The sequence below is a fragment of the Lissotriton vulgaris genome, chromosome 5, assembly GCF_964263255.1.
Source record: "Lissotriton vulgaris chromosome 5, aLisVul1.2, whole genome shotgun sequence".
In the NCBI taxonomy this organism is placed as follows: Eukaryota; Metazoa; Chordata; class Amphibia; order Caudata; family Salamandridae; genus Lissotriton; species Lissotriton vulgaris.
Genome location: NC_141693.1, coordinates 120,299,416 through 120,314,802, shown reverse-complemented (window position 1 = coordinate 120,314,802; position 15,387 = coordinate 120,299,416). Strand labels below are relative to the sequence as shown.

The 15,387-nt window shown below is 43.3% G+C and overlaps 1 protein-coding gene across 1 annotated transcript in view; it reads right to left on the bottom strand.

Moving 5' to 3' along the window:
- Nucleotides 1-15,387, bottom strand: part of DIPK1B (divergent protein kinase domain 1B) — a 369,200-nt gene that overhangs the window by 251,395 nt on the left and 102,418 nt on the right. Inside the window, exon 2 of the mRNA XM_086921040.1 lies at nucleotides 14,459-14,593. Within this exon, the coding sequence (XP_086777166.1) occupies nucleotides 14,459-14,593 (135 nt within the window). The remainder of the gene's footprint in view (nucleotides 1-14,458; nucleotides 14,594-15,387) is intronic.

Genomic DNA, 15,387 nt, shown 5'->3' with positions numbered 1-15,387 from the left:
TCAGTCAGAGTAAACATGGGAACTTGGCTTGCGACTGAGACAAAACGTTTTTTTAACACTCCTATAATTTTAAATTATAATTGAATTTATTAGGTACAATGAATCATCCCCAAGGAGATACCTTGGCACCGTAGCCACAGAATACAGTTCATAGAGCGATTCCAGGGTTAAAGATTGAACAACCAAGTTTTTAGAAATTTTCTAAGAACCATCAGATCTGAGCAGGAAGGGTAGACGATTCCAGTGACGGGAAGCCGAGAAAGACTGACCCCCCCCAATCTGGTTTTATAAATATATTTGGGGCACAACATAGGCTGTTCGCTGGATCTCAGCTGGCGAATTGGAATATAAGGCTGTAGTTTGCTTTCTAGACAGCAGTGTCCTTTTCCGTGGAAGGTTTTAAAGACCAAACATAGGAGCTTTAAAGAGCCTGTTCTCATCATCCTTGAACACATTCTAAGGTCAGCAACAAGACACTTGGGACAGGCGCAGAATGGAAATCTGACTTTCGAGAACTTGTTTTTGTAAAGGAATCTGTTGTGTTTTTTGATCCAGCGAAAGCACAGGTATCTCTCCTGAGTCTTCAAGAAAGAGCTGCCTCAAGTGTTATATAATGTCACCTAAAAACTGTACCTCCAGCTTCATGTTCGTCTTTTCATGCTCCCGCTTCGCTTATAGCAATAAAGGAAAGGGCTCTGTTGTTTTATTTTGCATCTAACAATAGCTATGCCTCTTACTAAGGGACTCTAATTTTGACAGGAGCCAAAAGTGATCCAACCAGGATGACACAATAGTCTTTAAGAGCAGCATAATAGCGCATCAGGATCATTCACGATCCCATGCCCCGATGGTGGTTCACGGTAGCCATTTTGCCTTGCCAGACTCTGGACATTGAGGTCTTACAAGACTTCTCCACAGATAGTCTACGAAAGCAAGAGAGAGCTTTTCAAAATGAGTTTTCATTTCTTAAAAGACGAATCGATATGGAAGACTCTAATATATAACTGCTATTTTTTCGTTTTTTTTACTCCCAATGCATGCTCTCTTTTTGTCGGGACACATCAGTGCTTCAATAGAGACGCGGACCCCCTGAGTAGGTGTGTAGAACGACTGGCATCGAATCATCACAAAAGGCTGACAGTTAGCTTGTCCTGTATGAAAACAGTTGCTTGTCAAGGTGAGAATATCAGTGGATTATCTGGTCTTTGAGCACAGAATTGATCAGCTCCTGAAGGAATAGATTTGCTGCTAGATTTTGTTCACAGTAGTGAGGGTGGATCATCGCCCTGCAAGAATGGTGCCTTGGATCGCTGATGCCAAGAAACATCTTCTGCCTAGAGCGGTGCCTGGAAGATTTACATCGCATAAGGGTAGTTCTAGTACTCACATGTAGGGGGTACCAAAAATCACTTGGATGTATTTATTTTTAAGGAACATGATGACCCCCATATGGTTTAACTGTAGCAGTTCCATTAGTCTAATTTGCAAAAGTGCTTGCTCGTCTGAAGAATTCAGGAAGAGAGTTGGTCTAAGAGCTCAGTGCTCAAGAGCATGCTTTGCCATCACCATGGTAACTAGAGGTCAAGGAGCAGGGATTCCACGTCAATGAACTACACAATTATGGTAGAAGAATACGATTATTCCAGCAACAATCAGGAGTCGAATGTGTGTTTGAAAGAGTGACCAGGACGTGCTCTCCATGGGTGAACAATGTAAATGTTAGGACTACTTAAAGAAGGCGTGAAGACGGCAGTTAGGGAAGCAGCGCGTGCAGTGCTGTTCACGCCTCATTTAGCGGCTGAAAATTCCAGCGCTTGTTAACTGTGGCATATGAAATCTTTGATTTTTAACTAATTACAGCTCTTGGGTGAATGCTAAATGACTTTCCTCTTTCCAGGTATTCTAGAAGACGCACATTGGAGACGCTTTTGAGTAGGAAAGGATATATAGGGAAGGGTACTGACTGAGTACTGAAAACATACCGGCTGTAGTTAAGTATTTGCTAATGGCCGCCCCTGAATTCATACATGCAACCAGGGTCAGGTTTAACTCCTTCTGCGCTCATGACGAGCTGAGCTCGTCATGAGGCACAGTGGAGTTGTGCTCATGACGAGCTGAGCTTGTCATAACTGCCGCGGAATGTCCACACAGGGATAATTCCCCTCCTGTGCTGGGCGTTCCATTAAGTGGGCAGAGTCATGACGAGCTCAGCTCGTCATGAGCACAGCTCCACTGTGCTGCATGACGAGCTGAGCTCGTCAGGAGAACTGCAGCGCCGCGCGCGGTCCCCCTCCCCTCGCATCACGGGGGAATTAGCCCCGCGGCGAAGGGGTTAACCTCGTGTACACCCATCCTCAATGCATTAGCTGCATTACTGATGGCGTACTGAACCTTTTTGCCCCACATGTATTAGGGGGTAGGCAAAAAACTTGTACTGGTACACATAGGATCTCCCGCTACATCTATTCTGCGGTATCCGTGTCTGCCTACCAAACACTACAAAAAGTGCAGGCAGTGGGCATTCCACAGTGATCATCGAAAATCAGAAAATGTGCTGACTCACATAGGAGACACTGGCAGCAGATAAAGAAAAGGATCATAACACAGAGCCCCGGTCTGCTAGTCTAATTTGTTGACATGGTGGCCTATCAGATTGCTGAAGCAACATGATGTATCAGCAACAGGTGAGGGATCGTAGCAATAATGGTCAGATTACAATTATGACCAACTTTGTACTCTCCCAAAAACACAAAGCTGATCATGCAAAAATGCCCCGATATTCACTGCCATTCTTGCGTTAGGGAATATATGATTCTCAGCATGTATTTAATACGCACTATAAATAAGGCTCCCAGCTTTCTGTTTTTACTGATTTTTACAGATAAATACAGACAGAAAACAATGTGTTTTCTGTCTATATTTATTTTTTAAAATGGAAAAATACAGAAAATTGTGTTTCCTGTGAGTGCCTCACCATGCTGTCTTTCGTGAATTCCAGGCAAAAGCTGAGCAGACAGACATAATGGGGACTTACAAAACATGATCAGATTTCTTTAAATACAGGCATAAAATAACATGCATTTGTAGTATAACACTAAAATGCACTTATGGGTTTAGTGTTTTGTTACATGTGGCTGCTTAATTTGCTAAAACGCGACAGGGCATCCATGTACGAGTGCACGTCTAAGAGTTAAGTAAATGTGCTAATATAACATTTTACGACTGCATTCATTTCTAAAACACAAAATAGATATGGATAAACACCAATAAGAAGGTCAAAAAATAAATATGGATAAATACAGATGGAAATCTTAACAAAATAAATACCATAAAACCGGGAGCCCTAATTATAAAAGCAACATTTAAATGCAATTTTACGTATAAATTTATAAAAATGTACATCATCATGAAATATTGCATGGACAAAGTTTGACATGAAATCCCTCAGACCCTGGTGGCACTCACCAATCGAATTCGGCCTGAGAAATCTCGGCGGGTCCCGCCATAATTTCCCGTTACAAGGTAAACTCTCCCAGTTCTTCAGGAGAGAGGGAGCGTGGGGCAGCATGTAAGATGGTTCCCCACCCAACCATGCCAGTGCCAAACCAATAGAAGGATTCCCCCTGGCACCCTTTGAGAGATGGTCCTGGGTAACCAGGTTGCACCCGAGCCCCTTGGCGCAGCCACAAATCCCCGAGCATCACTAGGGCCGTATAATGGAGTATCCTGAAAGACTACGGTCAACCGCTATAGCTCATGTCGCCGGGCCATTCACTTCAGACCGTAAAACCACTGCCCCGGCTTGAGCTAGGCTTAAAACCAAATCCATCTTGAATTCGCCTGCAGTTATATTCCTAAAGCCAATGTTTTCTACCTGTTTTGTGTCCAAGCACGACTCCTACCCCGTGCATAGATTCCCGCCATGCTCAATCATGTATGAACCACCAATCACCAGACAACCTCCTACTGCATCTGCTTCTTGAGTAGTCAAGAGGCAGCACTAGAATAATCTCTCCCGATGGTGCTAACTACAGGAGTACCACCGGGAGTATTGGAAAAAAGCGCTTTGGGCTGGTATGCAGCACCGGATCACATCACAGTCACCAGGGGCAGCCTGGAAGCAAAGTGGTGAAAAGGTAAGGCCACCCAATATTTAAACTTGTCATAGCTCCTCTGCCACCCACCCAGGCGACCCCACCGCTCTCCTGGCAGCTAATGGTTGCTGACCACAGCAGCGGCCAAGCCTGCAAAATTTGAACCACGAGGCGGCAGCTGGCCACATTTGTGATCTCATGGAGGCGTGGGCAGCCTGCATACACCTGATTTCCATGGTGTGGCACAAATCCAGTCCTTTTATCTAGTGCGCCCGTGGAGCTGATTTTGGCTGTCTGCTAAAAGAAATTACTCTTGACAGGGTGGGGCATGAATGGGTGTATTTGGACATGTGCACATTTCAGCAAATTATTTAATTCACACCTTCTACAGAACATAAAAAATGGGGGGGTCAAAGGGGTGGAGCCTTCTGTCAGTCTTAAAAGTTATGATTGGCTAGCCCTTTGATTAAGCGCTTAATTTGTAAAATAATAAGTGCCCGCGCTCTGGTCAGGAGGCCACGGCAGCTTGAACCACACATTGCCCCTGCCATGCTGCCAATGTTAGTAACAACACAACTGCTAACCATTACACTCCTACAAGTGTGACAATTAAGACTATTCCATGCCCCCAAAGCTATAAGAATGGCTTGGGTGGCAAGTAATTGTCATTTTTAATGTATACTGAATTAATAATTGACTGTTGTTGTGGTAAACTCAGACAGCGCCACCTTGTGGCAGACTGCCACAAGCTCCGGTGTAGAAAATTAAGTGCTGGTGCAGGGCACCGGAAACCAGTGGCTCAAATTAAGCACTGCTTTGATTGTGAGTCCTCAATCCATGCTCTGGTGACTAACAGACTACGATAAAGAGTGTTAGTCCAATCCCATCCCTTATTATAACCTATAATGTGTCCTTAAAAACCATATCCCCACCATAACCAGGATTCTGATGTAGGTAGTCTATGTGCCAGAAGATAATTCAATTTATGATGCACACTGTACAGATTGAAGTGCTCTAAATGGGCAAAGGTGATGAGTAGTGCTTTACAAAACTTTTAATTAACTACATTGCGTAAACAAAAAAATGGAAGGAGAGGACAATGACATACCTCTCAAAGGTTTACGAAGCAGCTACAGAAGGAAAGCGCAGAACACCCAGCTGCAGAAAGAACAAGGACAATGATCTACAAAACGAGTTTGAATTTGTGTGTAAATGCCAGCTGCGCCTATACAAAGCAAGATTTTGACAGGCAGAAATGTATGTTAGACAGAGAAATTACTTTCTGCTCCATCCACATTAGAAGAACTGCATCTTATTTGGCAGGAATTGTCACCAGCCAACACATCCACCGTGACACCTTCTCCTGAATTATGCAAAAACTCTGCCAATTATTTCTGCTCTAAGGTAAAAAAATAAAAAATAAAAAGAGGCACTTGTACGCTGTTGCCTGTCACCCATACCTCAATGCTTTTATTCGCTAGTAGACTGGGTGATTCTGTAAGAGTATAGCCACAGTCCATGTGTCTTCCATCACTAACGTATGCATTGATCAAGGCTAGCAGCAATTCTGGGCCACCTCGTGACCTACTGTCAGAACCAGTGGCCAGCACTGAAAAATGTCAGCGCGCCGAATACCTGAGGCTTCTTTATACCACTACCAGACACCCCTCTTCCTTTATGGCACTCTTTTTTTTTGCAGATTTTATATAGCGCGAACTCGACCCGAAGGTATTGGAGCGCTTTACATGAACACCGATTAGGTTACACCAGGCCCGGGAAATTCCCCGGTGGGCCGCATGGTTGGGGGCCGGTTTTGGGCCCCTGGGGCCGTTTTTGTTACAGGGCCGTTATGCTGCAAAAACGGCCCTGTAACAAAAACGGCCGAAAACCGGCCCTGTCACAGAGCGCGGTCGCACCTCTCCCCCCTCCCCTCTCCTCCCAGAGGGGGGGAGGGGGCAGGCCGAGCACTTTGCCAGGGCCGGTTCTGGTTCCCAGTCCGGCCCTGGGTTACACATTCAGGCACGGGGAGATTAAGGTATTTGCCCAGAATCACAGGATGTGGACGAGACCACGGAGCTCGAACCCTGGTTTCCAGCACCCAAGTCGGCAGTCTAGCCAATGGACCACCTCCTCTTGTTGGCGCCTCCTTTCTTCCTTTGTGGTGGTTTTTCCGTCTTTATCTGCCTCCTTTTCCCCCTTTGTTTGTTTTTCTCACTCTTGCTCTTGGGAAATGTCTGATCAGGAAAAGTAAGTGGTGGTCCACACGAATGAGTGTCATGGCCCCCACCGGTAACCACGGCTCAAATTAAGCACTGGTCACAGTGAGTGGTTACGGAGTTACACGACTTTAATTTTGTGGTTATGGAGTTCTTTTTACATCCATTTCACGGTTGCAGTTCTTTTAATCAATTGTACTTCTGAATACTGAGCATACAAATATCATGGTATAAAAATATTGTGGAGAAAAACATCAAGGACCACAAATTCGAAAGGAAAGTGCATATAGAGGATGCAAAGATTTACTATTCTTAACCGGACATCGACATACGGTCGTAATATTTCATCAAGGTACATATATGTTGAGTTAGGTAAACAATTTCGATTTCAGTATTTTGTCTTCAGTATTTCCATACCAAAATATTCAATCTTCGATATTCAAGGGGTGCACCTTTTAATTTCAAGGATGAAGTATTTCTCTCTACTTCACAAGTGCAAGATATGCTTTTTGCAGCTATTTGTTTCCCTTGTGCAGAGACTGGGAGACACCTGGTCCGCCCCCACACTCTCCAGCACAACATGTTCTTCCATGTCAGGCTGCATTTCTCCATAGAATTCAACCGCTGCCTTTAGTCCCACAAGAACCAGACTTTTTAGAAACCTAGCAACATCTCTTGCGCCCACATTTGCAAACTAATTTTAACTTCTCGCTGACAGCCAGCAAAGTTCTTTCCAGCTCTAACAAGAGATGTACTGTGTATCCTAGAAAAATATCTCTGGATGATTAGGGACCTGCTTGTGACCGATGATCAAGCAACTTGTGTGTATGGCACGGCTTCATTTTGGTACCAAAGCTAATGAAGAACAGAATACTGAGGAATCTAGTGAGTTGAATGTCCAGACTGACAAATGGTGAAAATGTTTATGATGAAGAATCATAGTGATTTTCACAAAATAATATGTGAACGGGCCCAGTATCAAATCCTGGTTCCCTTAGAAAAAGATATACTTTTTTAAAATCCTATGCTCTATAAATCATGCACGCAAGATTACTCATGTGAATCTCATATGGTACATCCTGCCTCATATTCTTCCAAATGTTGGGCTGGCTCAAACCTCCACCCCACTGGCATGTGTTATGGTTTGGAGAGGCACTTTTCTAGACTGGACTACGGAAATGCACTTTACGTAGGAATCAAGGCACACCTTCTGAAGAGACTGCAGACAATACAGAATGCAGCAGCAAGACTCATCTTGACCGGGAAACATCACTTACAACCCAACTTTTACCATGCAGTGCCTTTACGACGCAACTTTCACAATGCAAACCATTACAACGCATTGCGCTGGGGGGCGCTCTAGGATAGGGACTAGGTTTAATTTACTGTCCAACACCTTCCCTACTATCCACGGGGACTGGAGTTGGAATAGTAAATTAAACTATTCACTATCCAGTGCCCCAAAGCACTATGCGTTGTAATGGTATGCGTTGTAAAACCAGCGTTGTAAAAGCAAGCGATGTAAAAGCATGTGTTGTAATGTCGTACATCCCACTTCAAGAAGATAACCCACATCATAGAAAGCTCTACACAATGAATGACCAGCATACTTTAACAAACAACTGACCTCCTACTAACCAACCAGACCCCTTTGATCCGCCTCCCGATTCCTCGCAGACACCCCCTGGACCACCAAGCCAACAGCGGAGGATGTTCCTTCTTGCGTCTGGCAGCCAAGACATGGAACTTTCCCTGACCTAAGGACCGCCCCATCCGTCCAGAAATTCATAAGAGACCTCCGGACCTGGATGTTCGAATGAGATCCGATCGGCAGTAGCCACTAGAGCCTCGAGACCCTTACGGGTGAGTTTATACATGATTGATTGATTGAATATGGCATGGGCTGTGCAGTGCCCTCAATTGCAAGTTTGTATCACTGTTCTGTATAAGGCGCATCTCCCAATATATGCAATGTTGGGGATTCCTGCTTGCTTCCTCCTAAATTAGAACCTGGAATTTGTCTCTCCCAGATCCACAGCATTCTGCCCATCACAATATATCCTGCCCACTTTCTGGTTACATCCAGTCCTGACGCATTATGACGCTAGATACACGAATGGATGTGTCTTCGGGGATAATACAAGGCTCACGGCAGCTGAGGATCATTGGTCTAAATTAAAAAGCTATGTGAGGAATTAGGATTATTTTATGTGAAATGCAGGTTTTTCGAGGTAAATAATGTGAATGCCTCGTGTACATAAATCTGAATGTGAATTGCAAGCACATTTTTTCTGAATCATTTGGAATGAACCTACACAAGGGTGGAAACTGTAACTTCTTTGGTTTGCCGTTTTACCACATTATCCATTAAAAAAAATCCACCAGATGAGAATATCGAGGCATTTATGAAATAATTCTACATCCCTCCTACCCTATAAGTATCTAATTTGTAAGGCAAATGTTTCTGGTAACGCCATGCTAAAGATTCGCGTATAAGAAATTCTATGGACTCTGAAATAATGTATGCACGCGAGCTTAAGCATATGCAATTTGCTGCTATTTCCCACATGAAAAAAACCTCCAAGACAACTCACAGCCTGCAACCCACCTCTATCCAACAAGCAAAAAGGGAGGGGAAAAATTATTCCGCATTCGATATGAACCGTGCAGCTTTTCCATATAGGAGCTTAGCGGTTGGTGGAGCAGATCAGGAGTGAATACAAATGTACAACTTATGCTTGAACGCTTGCTGAACACAGATATCCACCCATAGCCAGTAGAGATGCCCAGAGAGAATAAATGCAGGTCTGACTCAATGTTAGCATCTTATGGAATGTTCTTCTGCTCTATAGAATGTTTGGAACAGCTATTGGCATAGGAAAACAACCAATCAAATTGCCCGGTTCACTACTTGTCTCAGAAAATGCCACCTACTCCAACCCTCAGCCTTCATCCAGAGCCAGCAGCACTCGCACGTCATGCAATGCTTGCCACGCCCACAAAGGACAGCTTGGCAGATCTCACACGAGTGACACATGCGCACCTGCACTTCCCACCTCACAGAGGCCTTCCAAACATCCCACTAAATAATGGCAACTCTTGCTTTCAATATTCATCAACCCCTGAGCAGGCTGTTCCCTGGTTCACAGCATCCAAGGGCTCCTGGCACATGGCGGGCAGGGTACCCCCTCTTCAAATACCGGGACCAAACACTTCTGGCCTTTATCATGGATGGAATGATCTAAATACGAATGACAGGGATGTCTCCAACATGACATCAGTAAGTTAAAAATATCGAACTATGACTGCAAAGAAGCCTAATTATTAATACGATTGGACCCCTTGAGCCACCAAAAAATAAAAATAGGTGTTGAGGACGGCCTCGGTGAAAATGACACAACAGGCATTTCACTGGGAGAACTAGCATCTTTGTTGTTTGTTCTGAAAACTAGTATTTTGTTTTTTTCAGGGTTGATAGACAAGCCCAGCCTTAATTAAAGATCACCCGAAAATGCTAGATTTCTGCTGTCTTTATGGAACTCGTTTTGTCTATAATGGGCCATGTCTTTTTCACTTTAACATAAGCGCCTTTTAACGAAATGTTTTTATTAAACAAAACAGGAATGCAGATTCAATCAGAAATAAAAAAGTAATGTATCACAATGTATTCCAATTATATCAATATTTACTCAGAATCTGTCAAAAAAAGACTATAATAATTGTATTTTTTTCTGAAGAGCAAGTTTGAGGAAGGTCAAGACCAACAAACAGAGGAACAATCCATCATTTTTGCATTAAAAAATGCGACATAATGACTTCTGCTGGTCGATAAACAATTCCCAAGTCTCATTAGAAGTGTCCTGAAACCCCCCCAAGTCCTCCTCAATGTCTCAGCTAAAGATAAATGCAGAGCTCTTGTATCCAAGAATGAGTGGCGGGTTGCCTCATCACCATATTTACAACACACCAACTTTAGCTCGTACCAGTGCTCAGTACATCGAACCACAGAGTAGAATTAAGACGGCCAATCCAAAGGAAGCCACTCAATCCTTCCCAGAAGAGGCGTCGCAACAAAAAGCAACGAAGCCGGCGCTAAAATACTGCCAAAGATGGCGTTAGTGAGATGGCTTATGCTGAGTGTTGCTTTTGTGAACTCGAGCCTGTCTCACCAGTGGGGCCTGGCTTATGTACATTTATCTGTGTATATGCTAAAAGGAAATTGTTTATATAGTTTAGATATTTTGCACAATTGCACTTTTCATAACTTGCACTGGGTATATGCGAACAGCACGTACTGTAAAAATAGACTATCTTTTTGATGATTTTGCTTGGTATATGCACTGGAAACTGCCTTGTGTACTCTGTTAGGCTAAATGTATGCACCTTTTGAAGGTCATCAGCCACAAATAAGGCTGTTCAACACGTGTGGGTGTTTTCTGGCTATTTCTAACCATAGTTGATAAGCAATATCAATCTATTGTATTTGCAAAATTTGATTGCGGCCAATTTCTTAGGCACTTACAGCTCCCAATGCTGTTTCAGTTGTCCCACATACAGGAGGCAATGGCATTGTTTATGGATAAAGCCTTGAGGAAAGAGTCAGAAACACGTTGTGGCACCCAAGTATAACTTAAAAGCGAAAAATATGGCATTCACAGTCATAAATTCCTCATCTTAGATCACATAATGGGGTTATGTGGAATTTCAGATTTGTAAAGTGTATTTATGAAGGAGGGGACTGGACATGGCGGTGAACCTTTAACCATCAGGTGGGCTTAATGTGGGAGAGGAGGAATTGTGAGAGGAGTAATCTTTGAAATGCATACATCACCTACAAAACTCATACAACACCTACAAAACTCATTCAACGCCTACAAAACTCATTCAACACCTACAAAACTCATTCAACACCTACAAAACTATTTCAACACCTATACAACTCATACAACACTACAAAACTCATTTAGCACCTGCAAAACTCATTCAACGCCTACAAAACTCATACAACACCTACAAAACTCATTCAACGCCTACAAAACTCATTCAACACCTACAAAACTCATTCAACACCTACAAAACTATTTCAACACCTGTACAACTCATACAACACTACAAAACTCATTCAGCACCTGCAAAACTCATTCAACGCCTACAAAACTCATTCAACGCTTACAAAACTCTTTCAACACCTGCAAAACGTGTTCAATGCCTACAAACTCATACAACACCTACAAAACTCATTCAACACCTACAAAACTCATTCAACACCTACAAAACTCATTCAACACCTACAAAACTATTTCAACACCTATACAACTCATACAACACTACAAAACTCATTCAGCACCTGCAAAACTCATAAAACACCTACAAAACTCATACAACACCTACAAAACTCATACAACACTACACAACTCATTTAATGCCTACAAGACTCATTCAACAGCTGCAAAACTTTCAGCACATGCAAAACTCACTCAACAGCTGCAAAACTCACTCAACACCTACAAAACTCATTCAATGCCTACAAAACTCACACAACACCTACAAAACTAATTCAATGGCTACACAACTCATCCAACACCTACAAAACTCATTCAACACCTACAAAACTCATACAACACCTACAAAACTCATTCAATACCTACAAAACTCTTACAACACATACAAATCTCCTTTAACAGCTATACAACTCACACAACACCTACAAAACGATTTCAGCACCTGCAAAACTCACTCAACAGCTGCAAAACTCATACAACACCTACAAAACTAATTCAACGCCTACAAAACTCATACAACACCTACAAAACTCATTCAACAGCTACATAACTCATACAACATCTACAAAACTCTTTCAGCACCTGCAAAACTCACTCAACAGCTGCAAAACACATACAACACCTACAAAACGCATTCAACGCCAACACAACTCATACAACACCTACAAAACGTATTCAACGCCAACAAAACTCATACATCACCTACAAAAGTCATTCAATACCTACAAAACTCATACAACACCTACAAAACTCATTCAACAGCTACACAACTCATACAACACCTACAAAACTCTTTCAGCACCTGCAAAACTTACTCAACAGCTGCAAAACTCATACAACACCAACACAACTCATTCAACGCCTACAAAACTCATACAACATCTACAAAACTCATTCAACACCTACAAAACCTAACCGTGTGTGTTTGTTCACAAACATTTTTCAGGGGTATTTGCATCTGGGAAACCCCTGAACAGCCACTTTTACAAAGGTTGGATAGTTAGAGGGTGGCAATAAGCAGGGCACACCAAAAAAATTCAGATCAGAGGAGGGGGCTAGCAGGAGTTTTTCCATGGGGAAAAATGGGGAGACAAAGAAAAGTAAGAAGTGAAATGTGTAAAATGCTCATTTTTCTGACTTAATCTGGTGGATTTTCAAGCTTCTGGAAATCTGCACAAGAATACTTTGGCAAGTAGGAGTACTGCTTGAGAACTAGACTGTTAAGACTTGTAGATTTTGAGTGGTACTCCCGGGTTCTCTGTCAACCCCCAAAATGATAGAAATCTATAATGGAAGAGGGCAAATGTTCAAGAGCCAGATTTTTCCAGCAGAGTGTAGTGTCGCTCTACTCCACAACAAAGGACACACAGTTGCACCCCAGCATCGTTTACTTAGCAGCACTAACAGTTCCTCAAAACTGGGCAGCACTTCACCAGCTGGACCAGAAAGTTCTGAATCCCTAAAGCTCATTCCGCCTGATGCTCATGGATCCAACGCCCCCAGCGTAGAGTCCAAATGACCGCCACGCAGAGCTGTGTGAATCGCGCCCTTGGTGTCTGCCAGTGAAGCGCGTTAGCAATGCTGTGTGACCTACAACTCTACTCAGAGGAGTCACAGAGGCACCCTGACAGGGATCACAAGAGTGCAACAACTTCTGTGAGCCTGGGCGGAGGCGGTCACACAAGAGGACACTGAAGCATTCTGTGTGTTACCGCGCTGTACTACATTACAACAGTCACCTACAGTGCACCGCAGTCTGGAAATTAATTGCTACTTGCAACACTGGCCCTATGTTCATAATATCTCATAACATTATCATGATGCTAATTGTAAACACTAGCACAATCCAAAGTGCCGTCGACCGAAATGAGCACCAGAAAGGGAATTTTAGAATTACACCCCTCAATTCACAATTACCAGCGCGCATTAACGACATTCACATAGGAACAGTTTCGAACTCCAGCTGCAGGTCAGATTTACAAACGCATTAATCTATGTGTGTATGTACATGTGACTTTGTTTGTGTGGTATGTGTGTCTGTGTGTACATTTGCCTGTGTGGGTGCATGTGCGTACAATGCTGCGTGCCTCTGTGTGTGTATGTGTGTGTGTATGTACTGTTGCCTTTGTGTGTATGTACATTTGCCTCTGTGTGTGTGTGGTGTGTGTCTATGTGTGTATGTACATTTGACTTTGTGTGTTTGTGTTTGTGTGTGTATGTACATTTGCCTCTGTGTGTGTGTGTATGTACATTTGCCTCGGTGTGTGTGTACATTTGCCTCTGTGTGTGTACATTTGCCTCTGCGTGTGTGTGTAGGTTTGACTCTGTGTGTGTCTGTACATCTGTGCGTGTGTGTGTATGTGTGTGTACATTTGCCTGTGTGTGTGTGTGTGTACATTTGCCTCTGTGTGTGTGTAGGTTTGACTCTGTGTGTGTCTGTACATCTGTGCGTGTGTGTGTATGTGTGTGTACATTTGCCTGTGTGTGTGTGTGTGTACATTTGCCTCTGTGTGTGTACATTTGCCTATCTCTGTGTGTGTGTACATTTGCCTCTGTGTGTGTACATTTGCATCTGTGTGTGTAGGTATGACTCTCTGTGTGTCTGTACATTTGTGCGTGTATGCGTGTACAGTTGCCTCTGTCTGTGTACATTTGCCTATCTGTGTGTGTGGTGTGTGTACATTTGCCTCTATATAACAAGAATAGTAGAAGTGTAATATCTTGAGCCTATTCACGGTCCATGCACATATTTTAAGAGCATCTGCCCATCGCACAGTATCCTGCGGTGGTGACACAACAAAAGAGCAGCGAGTGTGGCATGCACACAGACACCCACACAAAACATCTGGTTCTTTGGGGTACTCACTATAATCATCTGGCAGACGTGGCCTTTGCAGAGCTCGGAGTAGGATGAATAATGCATGTACACAACCCAGCTGCCCACGAAGATACCCAGCCAGGCGAGGAAGAGGTATTTCACTTTGATGCCAGGGAGACGACTCTGCAACAGAAAAACAACCACAGTGTCACACACTGAGAAGGAGCACACTACCTGTAGAAAAACAGAGCAGATTGTGTTATAGTATTCAGACTTTACAAGGTGCGCCCCCCACACGGCCTCTAGGCACAACACAGCCTCACAGTTGTACAGTTGGCAGCATGCTGCTAACCCAACAGAACCGCCAAGCAACCTGCAGCTTGTTAAATCTAGCAGGAATATGCCACTCCCTCCAGAGCACAGCACTGCATGATAAAGACACAACTTCAGCTGAGCACATGACAACTGATCACTCAATGCAGGCAAATGCGAGTCTTCGTCCCTCCCATACACACACATTGGACTCTCCAAGGACCCCTTAATATCACACACAATTTACCTTCACAACAAGATAAATTTAAAGTGCACACAAAAAAGATGACATATTCCTGTACTTTAGACACATTAAACGCATGTGGACAAAAACCCTGCAGACATATTAGTCGATCCATTCTATACAATCTATACAAACCACCTCTAAACTAAATAGTGACCCTACTAATCTCTCACAATCAAACACCAGCAAAGGCCGGACACCCCTGACGGACCTTCATTCCATCACACAATGGACACCCAGTTTGAGATAGTGCTACAAAGTCATGGGCATTGCGGTTTATGCAGTTGCAACACAAATGTAAATAACATACATAGTAACTCCTCTACTGAAACATTATGCTACACTCAAGGCTTGAGCACATAAAAAAGGGAAGTTTTATATATAGCGCAAACTCGACTCGAAGGTATCAGAGCGCTTTACA